Consider the following 17,314-nt stretch of genomic DNA (forward strand, 5'->3'; position numbering starts at 1 on the left):
ATCCATGTTCTTGGCAGACTAGGTGAAAATTTTGTTTGCTTGACAACACCAGTTAACTAGATATTTGTCTGGGGTTGGGAAGAAATAACAGCTGTTGGTCTTATTCACACTTTCCTCAATCTGTTAAAGAATGAATTTGTCTTATTTACCCAGTGGTTTCAGCATGGCTGTTTGTTTTTGTCTCTTATACCATTAGCCATGGCATGTATTTGAGAATTAGTTTTTTAGCGAAATTCTAAAGTTGGACAGAGGACCCCTCTCTCCATAGCCCTGGAACCTTCCAGATGTGCTTCACCTCCGACTTGTTTCTGTTCCAGATCTAGTAGCGCTGCCAGGAAGGGGAGTCTGTGAATTGAGTCATTGGAAAAGGCTGTCCAGGACCTTCTTTGATGTGGTTTCTCATTCTCGCAGAATTATTTTGTCTTGTGATCACAGTGATGTAGGCTGTTTATTATTTGTTAGTTCCAACTCTGTGTGAGATAATAAATGTTGTTGGCAGAAGGCTTGCTTAAATGGGTGTGTATCAGTAAAGACTCAGGAGTAGCTAAAAGTTTGCTAATACTATAAACTGTGCTATTCATGGGGTTACTTTGGGAAACATTGTGGATTTTGATTGACTAGTCTACCCATATGAGAATCTTCAAGGTTTACCTTGCTCTGAGCAGTAGAGCTCTGGCCCCCGACACAGCCTTTCTCACCTCCTTTTCTAGCTCTGCCACTCACTAGCTGAGTGTCCTTCAGCAAGTTGTCTACCTTTTCTCACTTCAAATAATGGAGATGATAAAAGCACCTACCTCACAGGGCTCTTATGCAGACCAAGTGATTTATACATGTAAAGCACATATAACAAGTCTCTGACATGCATGATACACACAATGAACGTATCCTACCTACAATTATCATAGCCACAATATTTCAGTGTGTTCCTTTCAAGCCTCCTTTGGAATTGATGTTGTTTCTCATCGTTTGGACTATATTTCAATAGATGAACAGCTGTGTTCATCTTTTATAACTCTAGAATTACAAAAATTGGTTTTTAAAAAACTATCCCTTTATTTTTCATCCTTGGGTTATACCTTTTGAAATAAGAGTTGTGTTCAATACTATATATCTCTATATTTGAAAAAAAAAAAAAAAAAAAAAGCAGTGTCTAATTAAATAAGCCCAGTGGGAATCCCTATTGTCTTGTTTATCTCCCCAACACATTGACACAGTTGATCCCGACTCTGTTGGCCCCTCTGAAGCCACATGCATCTTCTTGCTTTTCTGTGGGCCTCTCTGACTTTTCTATCTTGTTCTCTGTGTTTGCCATGTTTTTTGTCCTTTACAGCTCTAAAGAGTTCAGGCATTAAATTTTGTAGGATGACCTCAGGCTGAGTCTGCCCATTTCCTCGTGACCAGGCTCAGGTCATGCTTTCTAGGCTGGACTACCATAGAAACAATGCAGTGCTCTTGATCACCTGGTTCCATAGGCATCTGCTAAGTTTCTTCTCATTAAATTCACTGTATTCTCTTTTAGGATGTGTATTTTTGTGGGGATATATTCTGAGATTATGACAACATCCTGCTCCACATCAAACCTCCACCTACCAGCCTTAACATCCATTAATGACTCCTGGTCACCTGTATGATGGCTGCCAAATGGTGACGATCTATTTCCATCATTCCTTCTACATTTATTAGTTGGTATTCCACTGTGAGGAAGATCTTTCCCTTCTCTCCTATTTATTGATTGACTCGTTTACTTTCTTATGGCAGTATGGAATTATGGCTTCCTATTTTATTCAAAGGATCATAATCCATTATTATCATTACTTATTTTGATTTGGTCATGGGAACCCCTTCCAGCTGGCTCTTCTATGCTTGACATGTGCACACCAGTCACTGTACATTTCCTTACCTTTTGGCACAGTTATATGTTTCACGCCCAGCTTGAATTTTCCCTGCTGCAGCCCTGGCATTGGCCATTTCCCCGAGCAGCCCTGGTTCCTTTTATTGAAGAATGGTATTCAGAGACCAGCATCTGGTGCTTCGTGTGTTTAGTGACACCAGTGTGCCATTGCTTCGAGGCCCTCTTAGTGAACAATGCTAAGAAATACGTTTACTTATCAATTCTACGTTGACGGGTATTTGCATTATTTTCACTATAGCTCTTTTATTTTCATTGTATTTATTTTTAAGGTTTTAATTTTGAGCAAGTGATTCTGGTTTCATATTTACAGAAGTCAGTTAGTGGTTCACTTTTACATTAATAAATTGTGTCAATTTTGAAAAACTAAATAATGTATCAGTTGTTCTATATAGGTAAAAGCAAATTCATCAGTATGCTGCCTTGAGAAAATGGAAGTCTAGAGTCTGTATAAAATGTAGCACGAAATGGCACAGGCCAGAACCCTTGGTGCATCCCCAAACCTGAACCCAAGGTCACTGTCTTGGATCTCTGCACTGCCTTCCAGCTCCACTCCCAGCTTCCCACCTCACAATCAAGCCCTATCATTTATTTATTTGTTTAATTTTAATTTTTATTTTTTAAGAGACAGGATCTCACTTTGTTACCCAGACTGGAGTGCAGGAGCTCAACAATAGCTCACTGCAGTCTCAACCTCCCGGACTCAAATGATCCTCCCACCTCAGCCTCCCAAGTAACTAAAAACAGAGGAGCACACTGCCACACCCACCTAATTATTTTTAATTGTTTTTATTTAAAAATTTTTATTTTTATTTATCTATTTATTTTTCAGATGGAGTCTTGTTCTGTCACCCAGGCTGGAGTGCAGTGGTGCAGTCTCAGCTCACTGCAACCCCTGCCCCCCAGGTTCAAGTGATTCTCCTGCCTCGGACCTCTTGAGCAGCTGGGGCTATAGGCGGGTGCCACCACGCCTGGCTAATTTTTTTTGTATTTTTAGTAGAAACAGGGTTTCACCATGTTGGCTAGGCTGCTCTTGAACTCCTGACCTCAGGTGATCCACCCGCCTTGGCCTTCCAAAGTGCTGGGTGTGAGCCACTTCACCCAGCCAATTGTTTTTGTTTTTATTTGTTTTATTATTATTATTGTTTCTTTTGTGTTTTTTGGTTTTGTTTTTGTTCTTTTTAAGAAACGAGATCTTGCCGTTTGCTAAGCCTGGTTCTCCAACTCCCTTGGTCCCCCAAATTACTGAGGTTACAGATGGTGAGCCACTGTCTCCTCAAGTTCTATTTACCCATGATTCCCTTCACATGTACCCCACAGAATTTTTGCCTCTTATGTATGGCTCAGGCTTCATCCCAACCCCTATCATGTGTACACACAAGTACACATACACACACACAGCCCACCTGGCTAATTTGATTGTCCTTGTTGAGATGTAACTAGTTGTGACTTTGTTTAGGAATCTTCTCATCAGGGATAGCTGCCACCCACAAATCCCTAAAACCATACCCCCATCTCCACTGTGTTATGAATAGCCTTTGTATACTTGACTTCCCTGTGAGACAGTGAGTGACAGTTCTTTTCTGACAGGAGCCACATCTCATTCTAGCCTTCGTTTTAACACACTGGGGCAGAGGGGAGTGTTAGACAATGCATGTTGGGTGAACAAAAGTAGGCATCATTTTTGTTTTAAGTGTCTGTCCTTTTTAGACCACAAACAAAAAGTTGGAAAAGTGACATTTCAATTACATTGATTCAGCCAGTTACAAGGGAACACCAGTTCCTGTGGTACAGAAACAACCAGGAGAGAGATTTTGAGATCAGAAATAGGGGATGGGAGTGCATTGGTGAGTCTTCCAACGGTGATAACAGCTGATCCTGCTTATTTTATGGAATATCTCAAAAAATAAAAATAAAAAAGAACAGCTGGGTGCGGTTGCTCAAGACTGTAATCCCAGCGCTTTGGGAGGCTGAGGCGGGCTGATCACAAAGTCAGGAGATCAAGACCATCCTGGCTAATACGGTGAAACGCGGTCTCTACTAAAAATACAAAAAGTTAGCCGGGCATGGTAGTGAGCGCCTGTAGTCCCAGCTACTCGGGAGGCTGAGGTAGGAGAATGGCGTGAACCTGGGAGGTGGAGCTTGCAATGAGCTGAGATCGTGCCACTGCACTCCAGCCTGGGTGACAGAGCAAGACTCCTTCTCAAAAAAAATAAATAAATAAAAAGAAAAAGAGAAAAAGGAACTGAAATATTTTTACATTTGCTGAATAAGTTGAAGTGAATAGAAAATATTATTGACTTTTAAGTGAGGAATAACCTTTCTCAGAAAAATAATTATGGTCCTCGGATTATACCATTGTAAATGACATTTTTTCCGCAGAACATTCTTTCCATTTCGTTGATATTTTACCATATGTTTCCATTTCTATAGTTAGTACACAGACCCACAGACACACACAGACACACTCTCTACAATACTTCCTATTTGAATTAATATTTCCTATAAAGTCTGTTATGACTTTGATTTAAAGTTGCTTGGCTTATTCCCAGCTGGCTATACAAGAACTAGGGAGTTTGTTAGAAATTCCTATTCCTAGACCCTGTCCCTGGAGACTGGGATCCAGCAGGTCAGAAGACAGGCCCAGACATGGGCAATTAAAAAGTACTCTGACGATTCTGATAGACTGCCAGATGTGGGAACTACTGGCATATTTTCATAATTTCTAGAGTATTTGTGTGTGTGTGCATATCCATTTTAGAAGTCAGTTAAATTAGGAAGAGCTGCCTGGAAGCATAAACAAAGCAAGTTGCCCTACAACAACTGCTGTGAGATGTAAAGTAAATAATTTGGGATATATTATTTTGTCTGATACCTTCACTTACTTTTAACTTGGGTTTTAGTCCCCAAGAAGAAACAGTATTTTCTCATCCCAAATAGGCCAGTATAATTATGGTTGTATATACTGTAAGTTTCAAGTCATTCTGTAACATTCCATTATGGTACCATATTTTGACCAAATCAGCAACCTCTGATCAATAAAAATTCTTCTTAAGTGTCTGTAAATTGAACCCAAGTAATGAAAATTCCGATCAATGTTTAGTGAGAACTAATTATTTTAAGTCTTCTGGAAAAGATCACAGTTACTGAGAATGCAGATGCCCTATTTTTGGAAATGGTATACTTATTTTAATGTATGAAAAGAGCTACTTTCCATTATTATTACTTTCTTTTGTTTCCAACAAAAGAGATAAAATATTTCATGTCTGAATACAGTATTAACCAGACACAGTGGGGGGATTATTAGGATTACTGTACTTTTATTTTATAATTCTTTTTTAAATTTAATAAATTCCACTTTATAAATATTATTTTATATTCTGATTCTAATAGGGTTTGCTCGCGCTCACTCTTTTCCAGCTTGTTCTAACGAAGCTTAAATGTGACAGTGTCAACTTAAGGAAAATATACATACTCATGGTGATATATAGGAAGTTGTATAATAATATAATGAAATTGATCAGTGGTGATTATCATTGTGAGGTGTGATCCCTCCCTTTTTCTCTGGAAAAGCTGTTTTAAAAAATCTGAAAGACACAAATTTCAAAAAATCTTTGAAAACAATTTTTTTTTTTTTTTTTTGGTGAGACAGAGTTTCACTCTTGTTGCCCAGGATGGAGTGCAATGGCGCAATCTTGGCTCACCGCAACCTCTGCCTCCCGGGTTCAAGAAATTCTCCTGCCTTAGCCTCCTGAGTAGCTGGGCTTACAGGCACCTGCCACCATGCCCAGCTGATTTTTGTATTTTTAGTAGAGACGGGGATTCACCATGTTGGCCAGGCTAAGTTGGTCTCGAACGCCTGACCTCAAGTGATCTGTCCACCTTGGCCTCCCAAAGTGCTGGGATTACAGGCATGAGACACTGCACCGGGCCTAAAAATCTAAAAAAAAAATTAAGCATTATGAGAAAGCACATCAAAAGAAAAAAGAGCCAGGTGCCGCGGCTCACGCCTGTAATCCGAGCACTTTGGGAGGCCAAGGCAGGCAGATCACCTGGGGTGAGGAGTTTGGGACCAGCCTGGCTAACATGGTGAAACCCTGTCTCTACTAAAAATTTAAAAATTAGCTAGACGTGGGGTGCACACCTATAATCCCAGATACTTGGGAGGCTGGGGCAAGAGAATCATTTGAACCTGGGAGGTGGAGGTCTCAGTGAGCCGAGATGGTGCACTGCACTCCAGCCTGGGCGACAAAGTGAGACTCCATTTCAAAAAACCACAAAAAACCATTCCTATACCAGCCTCCTAACAAGTCAGGAATATTTCTTTTTCCTCGTGGATTTGTTTTTGTCCATATGTTATTTTCACATAGTTGTAAACTTGTTATAAATATAGTTTATAGGTATTTCACATTACCACTTAACTTTAGCTGCATTATCTTTGTGTTGCTACATAGTCTTCGTAAGTATTTCAAATGACTGCAGTATTATATTGGGTGGTTGTACCATTGTCATCTTGAACTTTCCAATATTCTTGAATATTTACATTGTTTACAACTTATAAAATGGAGTTTCATTGTTGCCAAAATGTGTAATTCAAATGAGAGAGTGCATGTGTTGACCCTGGATCTAGTAAATACATCATCTGAGTATGTCAACCATTTGAAATATAATTTCCCCATGGAGTTGAATTTGCCAGACCTACTTACTGACTGTGAGTAAGCATGTCCTCTGGAAGCAGTGTGACAGCTTGTCCCAGGCTTGCTGGTTTTCTACTTGCTACTGTAGCTTATGAAATTTCAGTTTGGTTTTCTTATTCATGTGACCATGAAGCCAGGAGCATAGCACTAGGATGGTGAGTGAATTGCATAGATGGGTTCAGACTTTTGAAAGTCATGAGCTCTGAACAGAGGATGGTTCCCACCTCCCCATAATTTCTTTAAAACCATATTATTAGTTCAAGGAAATTCAGTGAAGGTCTGAGTTTTGCTATATGGCCAGCTCAATTCTTTGTTCGTTTGTTTTGTTTTTTTTGAAATGTAAAATTATTTCAAATTTCAGTTTCCTTTTGGGAATGGGAGGATCGCCTTGCTTGGTTTTTCCCTAAGCAAATGTTTTCTCTTTTATTGGGTAACTCAGCAATTGATAAGAATTGCTTTGGGCTGGATATTCACAGAACATTTGCCCTGCACCCTAAAATTTTTTATTGCAAAGAGCAAACAAAAATATTGTCCTATGAACTTGTAACAGCCTGAATTTTTCATACTAACTGCCATGATCGTTTTATATGACATGGGGTTCTTTATCTCTATCCTGGTAACACAAAGGGTACCAGTAGAAAGATGAAAAATCTGACTGACTTAAGCATGTTTTGAATTGAGGTCATTATCAATTCAGGGGGATTTTGAAGGAAGAATGGGGATTTTGAAGAGCAGACTATATATTATTAACAAAAGGCTCTCCCTGTGCAGGAAGGCTACCCAGCGGAAGGTGGCCTTTGTTACTCAGGATGTGTAACATTGCTTCAAGGATTAATTTTAGAACTTCTAAAATAAGGAAGCTTGCATCAGTTCAAGGCACATGGTTTGAAACCTCAGAGTGCCCACTTTTTCTTTTCTTTTTTTAAATTACAAAAATAGCATATGCATTACAAAATGTTTGAAAACTAATGAATTAAAACAAGTTTCTCATAGTCTCTGCCTTGACCAAAGCCTTTGTTAACATTTTGTGGTAGTTCCAGTCTTTTTTTCTTAGGTACTTTAGAAAAAAAATTGTAATCATGTTTTATATATAACTTGAATGACTTATTTCACTTAACATGATTTCATATGCTTGTTTCCTGTGTTTACAGTCTTCATGTCAGTTGTAATCTATGCAGAATTCCACCCTTGTGATACTCCATAATTTTCCTAATCATATCCCCCATTATTGGGCATGTAAAATGCTTAATGGTCAGTGGTGTGCACAGTGGTAATTATCCACACCATGTTAATCCGACTCACATGGGTGACTTAATCCTGCTGTAACTTGCCTTTCTCTACTGGTACTGCACTTAAAAAAAAAAAAAAAGGATTCTTTTCTGCCTCTTTTGTCTTTGTCTTTGTCTGTTTTGTGTGATGGGGGGACAAGGAAGGGAGCTGGTTGTAATCCACTTCTCAGGTGGGCACTTTGTTTTGTGTGATGGGGGGACAAGGAAGGGAGCTGGTTGTAATCCACTTCTCAGGTGGGCACTTTGTCTGTTTTTCTTTAGTGGTGAAAGTGGTGCTGGAAAAACAGTGGCTGCCAAATATATCATGAGCTACATCTCCAGAGTGTCTGGAGGAGGCCCCAAAGTCCAGGTGAGTGGGCAGTGGCCCATTATGATACCTTATGCTATGGGAAGTGTAAGAGGCTCTATTTGCTGTTAGAAAAGAATTTTTCTTCCACAGAAAAGACACTGGTTCTTCTATAACTGAAACTCGAAATCTGGAACGGAAAGGAATAGCGCACGCGCGTGCGTGTGTGTGTGTGTGTGTGTGTGTATATATATATATATTTTTTTTTTTTTTTTTTTGAGACAGAGTCTCGCTCTGTTGCCCAGGCTGGAGTGGTGCAGTGGCGCAATCTCACCTCCCCACAACCTCTGCCTCCCGGGTTCAAGCGATTCTCCTGCCTCAGCCTCCTGAGTAGCTGGACTTACAGGTGTGCCCCACCACGCCCAGCTAATTTTTGTATTCTTAGTAGAGATGGGGTTTCAGTATGTTGACCAGTATGGTTTCGAACTCCTGACCTCATGATCTGCCCGCCTCAGACTCCCAAAGTGCTGGGATTAAGGAATAGCATATTTTAAGGTAGAAGTGCCTAATATATAATGAACTCCTAGAAATCAATAAAAAGTTCAGCAACCCAAAAGGAAAATAAACAAAGGACATGAAAGACAACTCATAGAAAAGGAAAGATAAATTACTCACAAAACATGAAAGTATGTTCACCATCATGATAACAAGAAAAATGCAAATTAAAACATTAGAAAACCATTTTTTGCCTATCAGATTGGCCAAAATCTTACCATGTTTTAAACACTTGATTGATAGGAAGTAGGGACGCAGTTTTTCTCATACATTGCTGGTAGGAGATGAACTAGTACATTTTAATGAAGGACATTTCAGCAAAATCTATTAAACTTATACATATTTGCCATTCAATGCAGCAGTTCTGAAAAGAATCTATTCTTTAGAGATGCTGAAATGTATACACAATAATACATGTATAAAGTTATTTCTGGCGATTTTGGTAATGCAAAAGACTGGAAATAACTTAAGTGTTCATCACTAGGCAACTGGTGAAATAATTTGTGGTTCATTATATAATAGAACATTATACACCAATAAAAATGAGGCTTCATTGTACTGATAGACAATGGTCTCTAACATATATCATTAATTATAAAAGGCAAGGTTCAGAACATTGTGTGTAATATATGCTGCCATTTGAGGGATCAAAAGAGAGTGTATATTTCTATTTGTTTGGATATGTGTCACATATCCCTTGAAGTATACACAAGAAACTGTCAACAACAGTTGTCTTGAGGGAGGGCAGCTGGGGGATTGGGAGAAGGGCCTACCCTTCCTGTATACCCTTTAGAAACTTGCATGGTTTGAACTATGTGAACCATTTACCAATTCAAGAAACTTATAAAAATTTTAAAGGACATAGAGAAAGGGGAAAAAGAGAAGGAAAAAAGAGAGATTAAAGAGTGTAAAGGAAATGTTAGGAAAGAGAAAAGATCCAGAGAATGAGGATACTCAAGAGGTGAAAATTAAAATCAGCATTGGAGGCCGGGCGCGGTGGCTCAAGCCTGTAATCCCAGCACTTTGGGAGGCCGAGGCGGGCGGATCACGAGGTCAGGAGATCGAGACCATCCTGGCTAACCCGGTGAAACTCCGTCCCTACTAAAAAAATACAAAAAACTAGCCGGGTGAGGTGGTGGGTGTCTGTAGTCCCAGCTACTCGGGAGGCTGAGGCAGGAGAATGGCGTGAACCCAGGAGGCAGAGCTTGCAGTGAGCTGAGATCCGGCCACTGCACTCCAGCCTGGGCGACAGAGCGAGACTCCGTCTCCAAAAAAAAAATAAAAAAATAAAAAAAATAAAAATCAGCATTGGCAGGAATGAGTAGAGCCTGCTCCCCAGAGCCATGGAAGATAGTGATGGAGAGCTAAGGTCCGTAAGGGGCAGCCCACGCTTGGCGCTCATCACCACTATGCACCACTGGTGACAGAATTCATTCCAAAGATTAGTTTTTAAAATCAGAATTATTTAATGTTATTGCCATGGTTGGCTGTAGACTTTTAAAAGACACATAAAATTCTCTTTATTGTGGTTCTTTTTTTTTTTTTTTTTGAGATGGGGTCTCACTCTGTCACCTAGGCTGAAGTGCAGTGGTGCGATCTCGGCTCACTGCAGCCTCCTGCTCCTAGGCTTATGCAATCCTTCCACCTCAACCTCCCAAGTAGCTGGGACCACAGCTGTGTACCACCATGCCTGGCTAATTTTTTTTATTTTTGGTAGGGACAGGGTTTCACCACGTTGCCCAGGCTGGTCTCAAACCCCTGAGCTCAAGCTGTCCACCCACCTGGGCCTCCCAAAGTGCTGGGATTACAGGCGTAAGCCACCATATCTGGCCCCTATCTATTAATTAAATAGTGTTCTATCATGTACTGGTAGAGCAGAAAGCTTAAGGTAGAGCCAAACATTCCTCCTTTGAGTTTGTGGATCAACTTTTTCTATCTTTTGTTTGCTGGCCAGACGTGCCTATACCATTTACAACAGCTTCTCTCAGGGAGAGAACCCAAGACTGAATCTTCTCTATCTCTTCCTTTCTTTACTTACAGACTTTAAAACTGAGAGTATTTATGTATCCATCCATCCATCCATCCATCCATCCATCCATCCATATCTGTTCATCAGTGATCAGTGATGTCCAACAGAATTTTGTGGCGTGTAGTGAGCATATCAGGGAAAAGAGAAAGAGCAAACTAAGGTTGCAGAGTAAAGGGTTCTTAAAGTGGCCTCTTTCTCTGAATGAAAGGCAAATGGAGAGCAGCTCTGTCCAGTAGAAAGATGAAGCAAGCCATATGTATAATTCTAAATTTTCTAGTAGCCATGTTAAAAGAAGTAGAAAGAGGAAAAGGAAATTACTTTTTAAAATAATATTATTTAACCCAATATGTAAAAAAAGATTTTATTATATAATCAATATAACAAAATTAATGAGATATTTTATTTTTTTGGTACTAAGTCTTTGAAATACAGTGTGTATTCTACAGTTACATCTCAGTTGGGGTAGCTTATGGCTTCCATATTGGACAGTAAGGGCAGCTCTAGAACCTGGGTTCATGTGGTTCAGTCCACTTGCTTTTCTCTCTTCCTGTGATTGCACTTGCTTTTCTCTGTTCCTGTGATTGCACTTGCTTTTCTCTATTCCTGTGATTGCACTTGCTTTTCTCTATTCCTGTGATTGTACTGGATCCTGAGAGGGTTAACATGGAGACAAGAATCCAGGATGCTGTTTTACAGATGGGCTGCTCTTTTTTTTTTTTTTTTTTTAAGACAAAGTCTTGCTCTATCGCTAGGCTGGAATGTAGTGGTGCAATCTCAGCTCACTGCAACCTCTGTCTCCTGGGTTCAAGCCATTCTCCTGCCTCAGCCTCCTGAGTAGCTGGGACTACAGGCATGTGCCACTATGCCCAGCTAATTTTTGTATTTTCAGTAGAGATGGGGTTTCACCATGTTGGCCAGGATGGTCTTGATCTCTTGACCTCATGATCTGCCCGCCTTGGCTTCCCAAAGTGCTGGGATTACAGGCATGAGCCACCGTACCCGGCCAATGAGCTGCTCTTTTACTTTGGTTTGCTCTTTCTCTTTTCCCTAATATGCCTGCCACATGCCACAGAATTCTGTTGGACATCACTGATTGTTGATGAATACATATAGATGGATGGATGGATGGATGGCTGGATGGATGGATGGATGGATGAATGGATAGATGGATGGATGGATATATAAAGATTCTCATTTTTAAAGTCTGTAATTTAAAAAGGGAAAATATAGAAGAAGATTCTGTCTTTTGTTCTCTTCCTGAGAGAAGCTGAGTGTTGTTAAGTGGTATAGGCATGTCTGGCCAGCAAAAAAAAAAAGATAGAGTTAATGAAGAGCCGCAAACTCAAAATTGACTGTACAAAGAAAAGCAGAGTTTTATAAATCCCTGAGTTTTTAAAAGAGAGTAGGCAGGTTGAGAGTGTGTTTCTAGGCTTTGAAACTGACCCATGAAAGGAACACCCCCAGAATTGCCCTTGGTGCCATTGCTAAGGATGATTCCCCAGTCACAGTGAAAGCCGAGTTCTCATTTCTCATGGCAGTTTCTCTTCTGAAGGTTCAGGAGGGTGCCAGAAGAACACTTTGGCTGTTAGGTAGTCAGTCAGTAGTTAGTGCATTAATTTACTCCTCTTTGCTACACCCCTACGACCTGGTAGCCAGACTGCAGACAGTTAATGTTGATTTTCCTCTTCCTGTTTTCCTATGAGGACAATGATACAGAGCCCTTGGCTTGGAATTAGTCAGTAGCTAAAGAGCACAAGCCAGAAGACTTGTTATTTCTGGAACATGTTTAACCATAGCATGTGAATAATTAGAAGTACAAGGAATGACTCACTTGTTGAAAGACTTCTCCAACATCAAATTCTATCTGTTGAGCTGTCTCATGTCTGTGGTGTGTTTTGCACACTTTTGCATAGAACTGGGATGTTTGAAAAACAAATCCTTCCTCCCTAGTAGGCCAGGACTTGTTTCACACAATCCACTGTTGACCCTTGCTGCTCAAAGTGTGTATCAATGCTGGCAAAACCAGCAACACCAGGGAGCTGGCTGCAAATGCAGATTCTTGGGCCCTACCCCAACCTTACTAAGTCCACATCTGCATTTTGACAAGATCCCCGGGTGATTCATGAATATTAACGTTTGAGAAATACCAGGCTCTATTTCCATAACCTTGTTTGCGGGGTAGAAGTGGGTTAATTTTCCTTAATTTGCAGTGAAGCAGGTGGAGGTGGGATGAGATGGGTGGGTAGACTAGTTGGGAAGGGGTAGTGAGAAGAAAGACCCTGGCCAGAACAACAAGGAGACACCCCTTCATGTACCACTTCACTTTTTTTCCTGCTGTGATATCTGGCACTCCCACAAGTGCAAGGTGAAGCTGCAGCAATCACTTTGGAAAACCAAGCTGAGAACGTTTGTATGAATAGTTCCTGATTCACAGTGGCACCCTGGCTCCTGGGGATCCTGTATCAAGCCATGAGAACTGGAAGACCCAAATACACAAACAGGTTGAGGTCTGTCATGGTGAAAGAATAAATCCTCCAGAAATCCCAGCAGTGACACATGGATGTGGGGCCCCTCGCCTTAATGCATTCAGAAACCAGCTCCTTAGAGAAAGTTTGGCATACTGTGTGGTAGGTGTTCACACCTTCCTAATCTCCAGTCTGTTTGCTGGGACAGCACGTGAAGGACATTATCCTGCAGTCCAACCCACTGCTGGAGGCCTTCGGGAACGCCAAGACCGTCCGGAACAACAACTCCAGCCGATTTGTAAGTCTCTTCCCTGTTTCAGAGAGTGTCACTTGATTGATAATGCTGATGTTTCTGACTGAAGTCCAGTATCCCACAGGCAATGGGAGGTTTTCACATGCCATCAGGAGGCCACCTCTTCAGTCTTTCCTTCATTTTCTATAGCAGCATGCCACCATGCTGCAGTTTACCCTTTTTTGTGCCCCGGGGATACAAACAAGATAATTTTGAAAATCATTTTCCACATCAGTTGCCTTACTAAGGAAAATAAATGATGAAAGTGGCAGCTTTGGCCTTGGAGGAGTTGTCTTCATGCCCTGGAGAAAAGACTTTCTTTCCTAGACCAAGAAATAACTAGAGTGGATGGGTATCCCAAGTATCAACCACTGGCAGTGGTTTTGCTTCTTAGAACTTGGTCCATAGACTCTGAAGGGTGCAAAGAGTTGGTGATCTGGCACCTTGGAGAAAAACTTCCTCCTCTCTGTCCCTCAGAGCGAGCTGCCTGCCCACCCCAGCCCTCTGGCTTTGTGCATCTGTCTTATGCCCTAGTCATATAACCTAACGACATCCCAAAGTGACTGGACCTGGCCTCACAGATTGCCTCTTGACTGGCTTACCTAACTGGTAATGAAAATATCAACCAAATGCATTGTTGTGAATGCTTATTTAGTCACGTTTCTGTCTGAGTGTTTCCCGAGGGGGTAAATAGGAAAGCTGGCAAGGCTGAATATGAGTATGTTCCCCTTAACAAAAGCCACATTTACAGAGAAACAGATGTTTACCCAGTAACCTTGATTTATATAGATTTTGCATCTTATTTCAACCATAGATCATGTCTGGCACTAAAGCATTCACGGAGCCATCTGTGAGGCTGATTCTGGAACATTTTAAAATAAATAAGTGGGAATTTTGGAGAAAAACAATTTTCTTTTCCACTGTCTATTTTGGAAAGAAGCTTCTATTTCCAAGATAAGTTTTACTATGTGCTCATATAATAATTGTCAAGTTCCCTGGTGGGTTCTCTCTGTTAGACTTGCCCTTACTTTCTTTGCTTTCCAATATTATTCAAACTACTCATTTGTTTGTCTCTCGTATTTGGGCCCAATGCCTGAGTTGTGTTATCTTGAAATTTGCCGGATAATAAAATAGGAAAGAGGAATTAAATTTTCCACTTGAACTTTTTTCTTAATTTTCAATCTAAATCTTGTAAAAATGGACTTGACCAAATTTAACTCTTTATTTACTTTTTCCCCTGTCTTGGATTCCTTGGAGACCAGAAAAAAATAATTAAATTGATATTTTCATTGATTTTTGCAATATAAGTTGTTCATTATATTTGGAGGATACTTCAATTTCTGTAAATAACAAAAACACTCAACATTTATTATTTTCCTAATTGCAAAATTTTATACAATCCCGATGGAAAGATGGGGAGAGACAATTCAGACACACACTCACACACTCACCTACACACACACACACACACTCTCTCTCTCACTATTCACCATCATGGATGAGAGAAATGTAAATGAAAACCACATATCATTTTCTGTCTCTCAAATGGGCAAACATTAAGTTGATTGATAATAATCAAGAAAACACGCTATTGGTTGAGAACTGATACATTCTTCCAGGAGAGTGTTGGGGCAATTGTTATTAAAATTTTAGTCGTTCATTATCTTTGCCCAACAATAATTACATAAATTTAGAATAAATTACATAAGTTTCCTGCTTAAATAACTACTTATTTTAAAAGATATTCAGAATATATTGTTAAATTTAAAAAAACAGATTACAGAACAATATTTACAATATGTTCCTGTTTTTTTTTAAATGTGCACATTATATGAAATGTAACTAAGAGGTATATAAATCCAAGTTTGACATCTGACAGTGATTATTTAGCAAGAGAACGAAGAAGTGGCATCAGGGTAGAATTATGAGTAATTTCACTTTTAAAAGTGCACGGGTATTATGAAGCATAAGAATGTATATATTTAACACTTATAAATCTTTTCAAGTTAAAGAATGTACTATGAAATATTTCAAACACGATTTAAAAATAATACAATGAACATCAATGTATCCGGCACCCAACTTAGGAAATAAATCATTACCAAGAGTTGAGTTGAAACTTCTTTTCGTTTCATTATCAAAATGCAAATACAACATTCTATTCCCTTTATAAAATTTCCTGCCTTCCCCCCAAGGCTGCTATACAGCAGTCCTAAATATGTTAACCTTTTGTTAGAAATTTTAACTTTTATGTGATGATTATGAGCCATGAGTATGCATTTTATTTTATTAGAGCAGTGGTTCTCAACCTTGACCACACATAAAAATCAGCTGGGGACTTTTTGAAAACCACACAGCTCTGGGCCCTGGTCCTAGAGAGTCTGATGTGCGTGGCCTGGACTGACAGCATGTTCGAAAGGCTCCCCAGGTGTTTCTAAGGAGCAGCCAAGGTTGAGCACCGCTGCTAGGAGGACTTGGGAGCTTGCCTGTCCAACACCTGCCTTTCCTGGGTCAGATGTTCTGTTTGGTTTCATTTTCCCTCAGCTGATGAGGAAGGGGGACAGGCACTGAATTATTCCCTCTATGACATGCCAAAAGGAAAGCGTGGTGAAAGCGGCCACCAAAGGAAGCACGGGAGCTCTTGTTCAGCAAGCTTTTCTCAGGTGCCACTGACGTTCCGCAGAGCCATGGCTGCTGGTTCTCTGCCTGGTGCTGCTGGGCGTTTTTGTTTTTTGCCGGGAGGAAGAAGGTCATCAGATTAAGACACACAGACAGTTAGAAGCTGGCCTTCTTTGGTGGTCTCTCTTGACACCTAGAATAATTAAGAACAGGAGCACAGCATGTACTCACATTTGTAGTGTGCACAGTACTTTTCTTGCCCTTAATGAGTTTACAGCTCCAGTCACAGACATAAAACCCAGCTGAATTCATCCCTGAAATGGGTGGATTTAGTCAGCTTACACATTTTTATGTTATTAAATGTGAATGCGGTGAGGCTGGGCATCTTCTCCAGTCTAGCCAGAGACCACATGGCTCCCTCTTTTCCTTTATTTGTATTTACTCTTCTGGCCTCTGAGGGTGCTTAAGTTTCTGAGGACAGGAGAGAAATTAAGTTCTAGTGAGAAAAAAATAACAATTTAAATATATATTATATACGTAATAATTGTTATAATTATATATAATATATAATTGTTATATTATATATAATTGTTATAATATATATAATATATAATTGTTATAATAATTATATAATTTTTATTCATTTTATTTCGTTTTTTGTACAGAGTCTCACTTCGTGGCTCTGGATGGAGTTCAGTGGCATAATCTCAGCTCACTGCATCCTCCACCTCCCAGGTTCAAGCGATTCTCCTGCCTCACTGGTACTGCAGGCACCCGCCACCACGCCCAGCTAATTTTTTGTATTTTTAGCAGAGATGGGGTTTCACCATATTGGCCAGGCTGGTCTCGAACTCCTGACCTCCAGTGATCCACCTGCCTCGGCCTCCCAAAGTGCTGGGATTACAGGCGTGAGCCACCGCGCCTGGCTATATATAATTAAAATAACAACCTAGATACCTTTTCAACTACAATTTAGGTTTTTATTCTCCTTTGTTCCCTATTAGCAGTCATTTAAAGAGGAATTTTCCTAACAATGACAGTGACAAAAATCCCTAGGCCCATGAGTAGCTGGAAAGAACTTTACTTTTTATAAAGTGTTTTCATTTCAGATAAACATTTTAGATGTTCCATAGGTAAGAGGGATTGAGTGTTTTTGCTCAAAGCCATGAGATG

General features: G+C 40.1%; 1 protein-coding gene across 1 annotated transcript in view; it reads left to right on the forward strand.

Moving 5' to 3' along the window:
• MYO1E (myosin IE) overlaps positions 1-17,314 on the forward strand; it is a 244,103-nt gene that overhangs the window by 130,864 nt on the left and 95,925 nt on the right. The window contains exons 5-6 of the mRNA XM_033189918.1: positions 8,157-8,244; positions 13,439-13,528. Of these exons, the coding sequence (XP_033045809.1) occupies positions 8,157-8,244; positions 13,439-13,528 (178 nt within the window). The remainder of the gene's footprint in view (positions 1-8,156; positions 8,245-13,438; positions 13,529-17,314) is intronic.

The sequence above is a fragment of the Trachypithecus francoisi genome, unplaced genomic scaffold (genome assembly GCF_009764315.1).
Source record: "Trachypithecus francoisi isolate TF-2019V2 unplaced genomic scaffold, Tfra_2.0 Lachesis_group3, whole genome shotgun sequence".
Classification (NCBI taxonomy): domain Eukaryota; kingdom Metazoa; phylum Chordata; class Mammalia; order Primates; family Cercopithecidae; genus Trachypithecus; species Trachypithecus francoisi.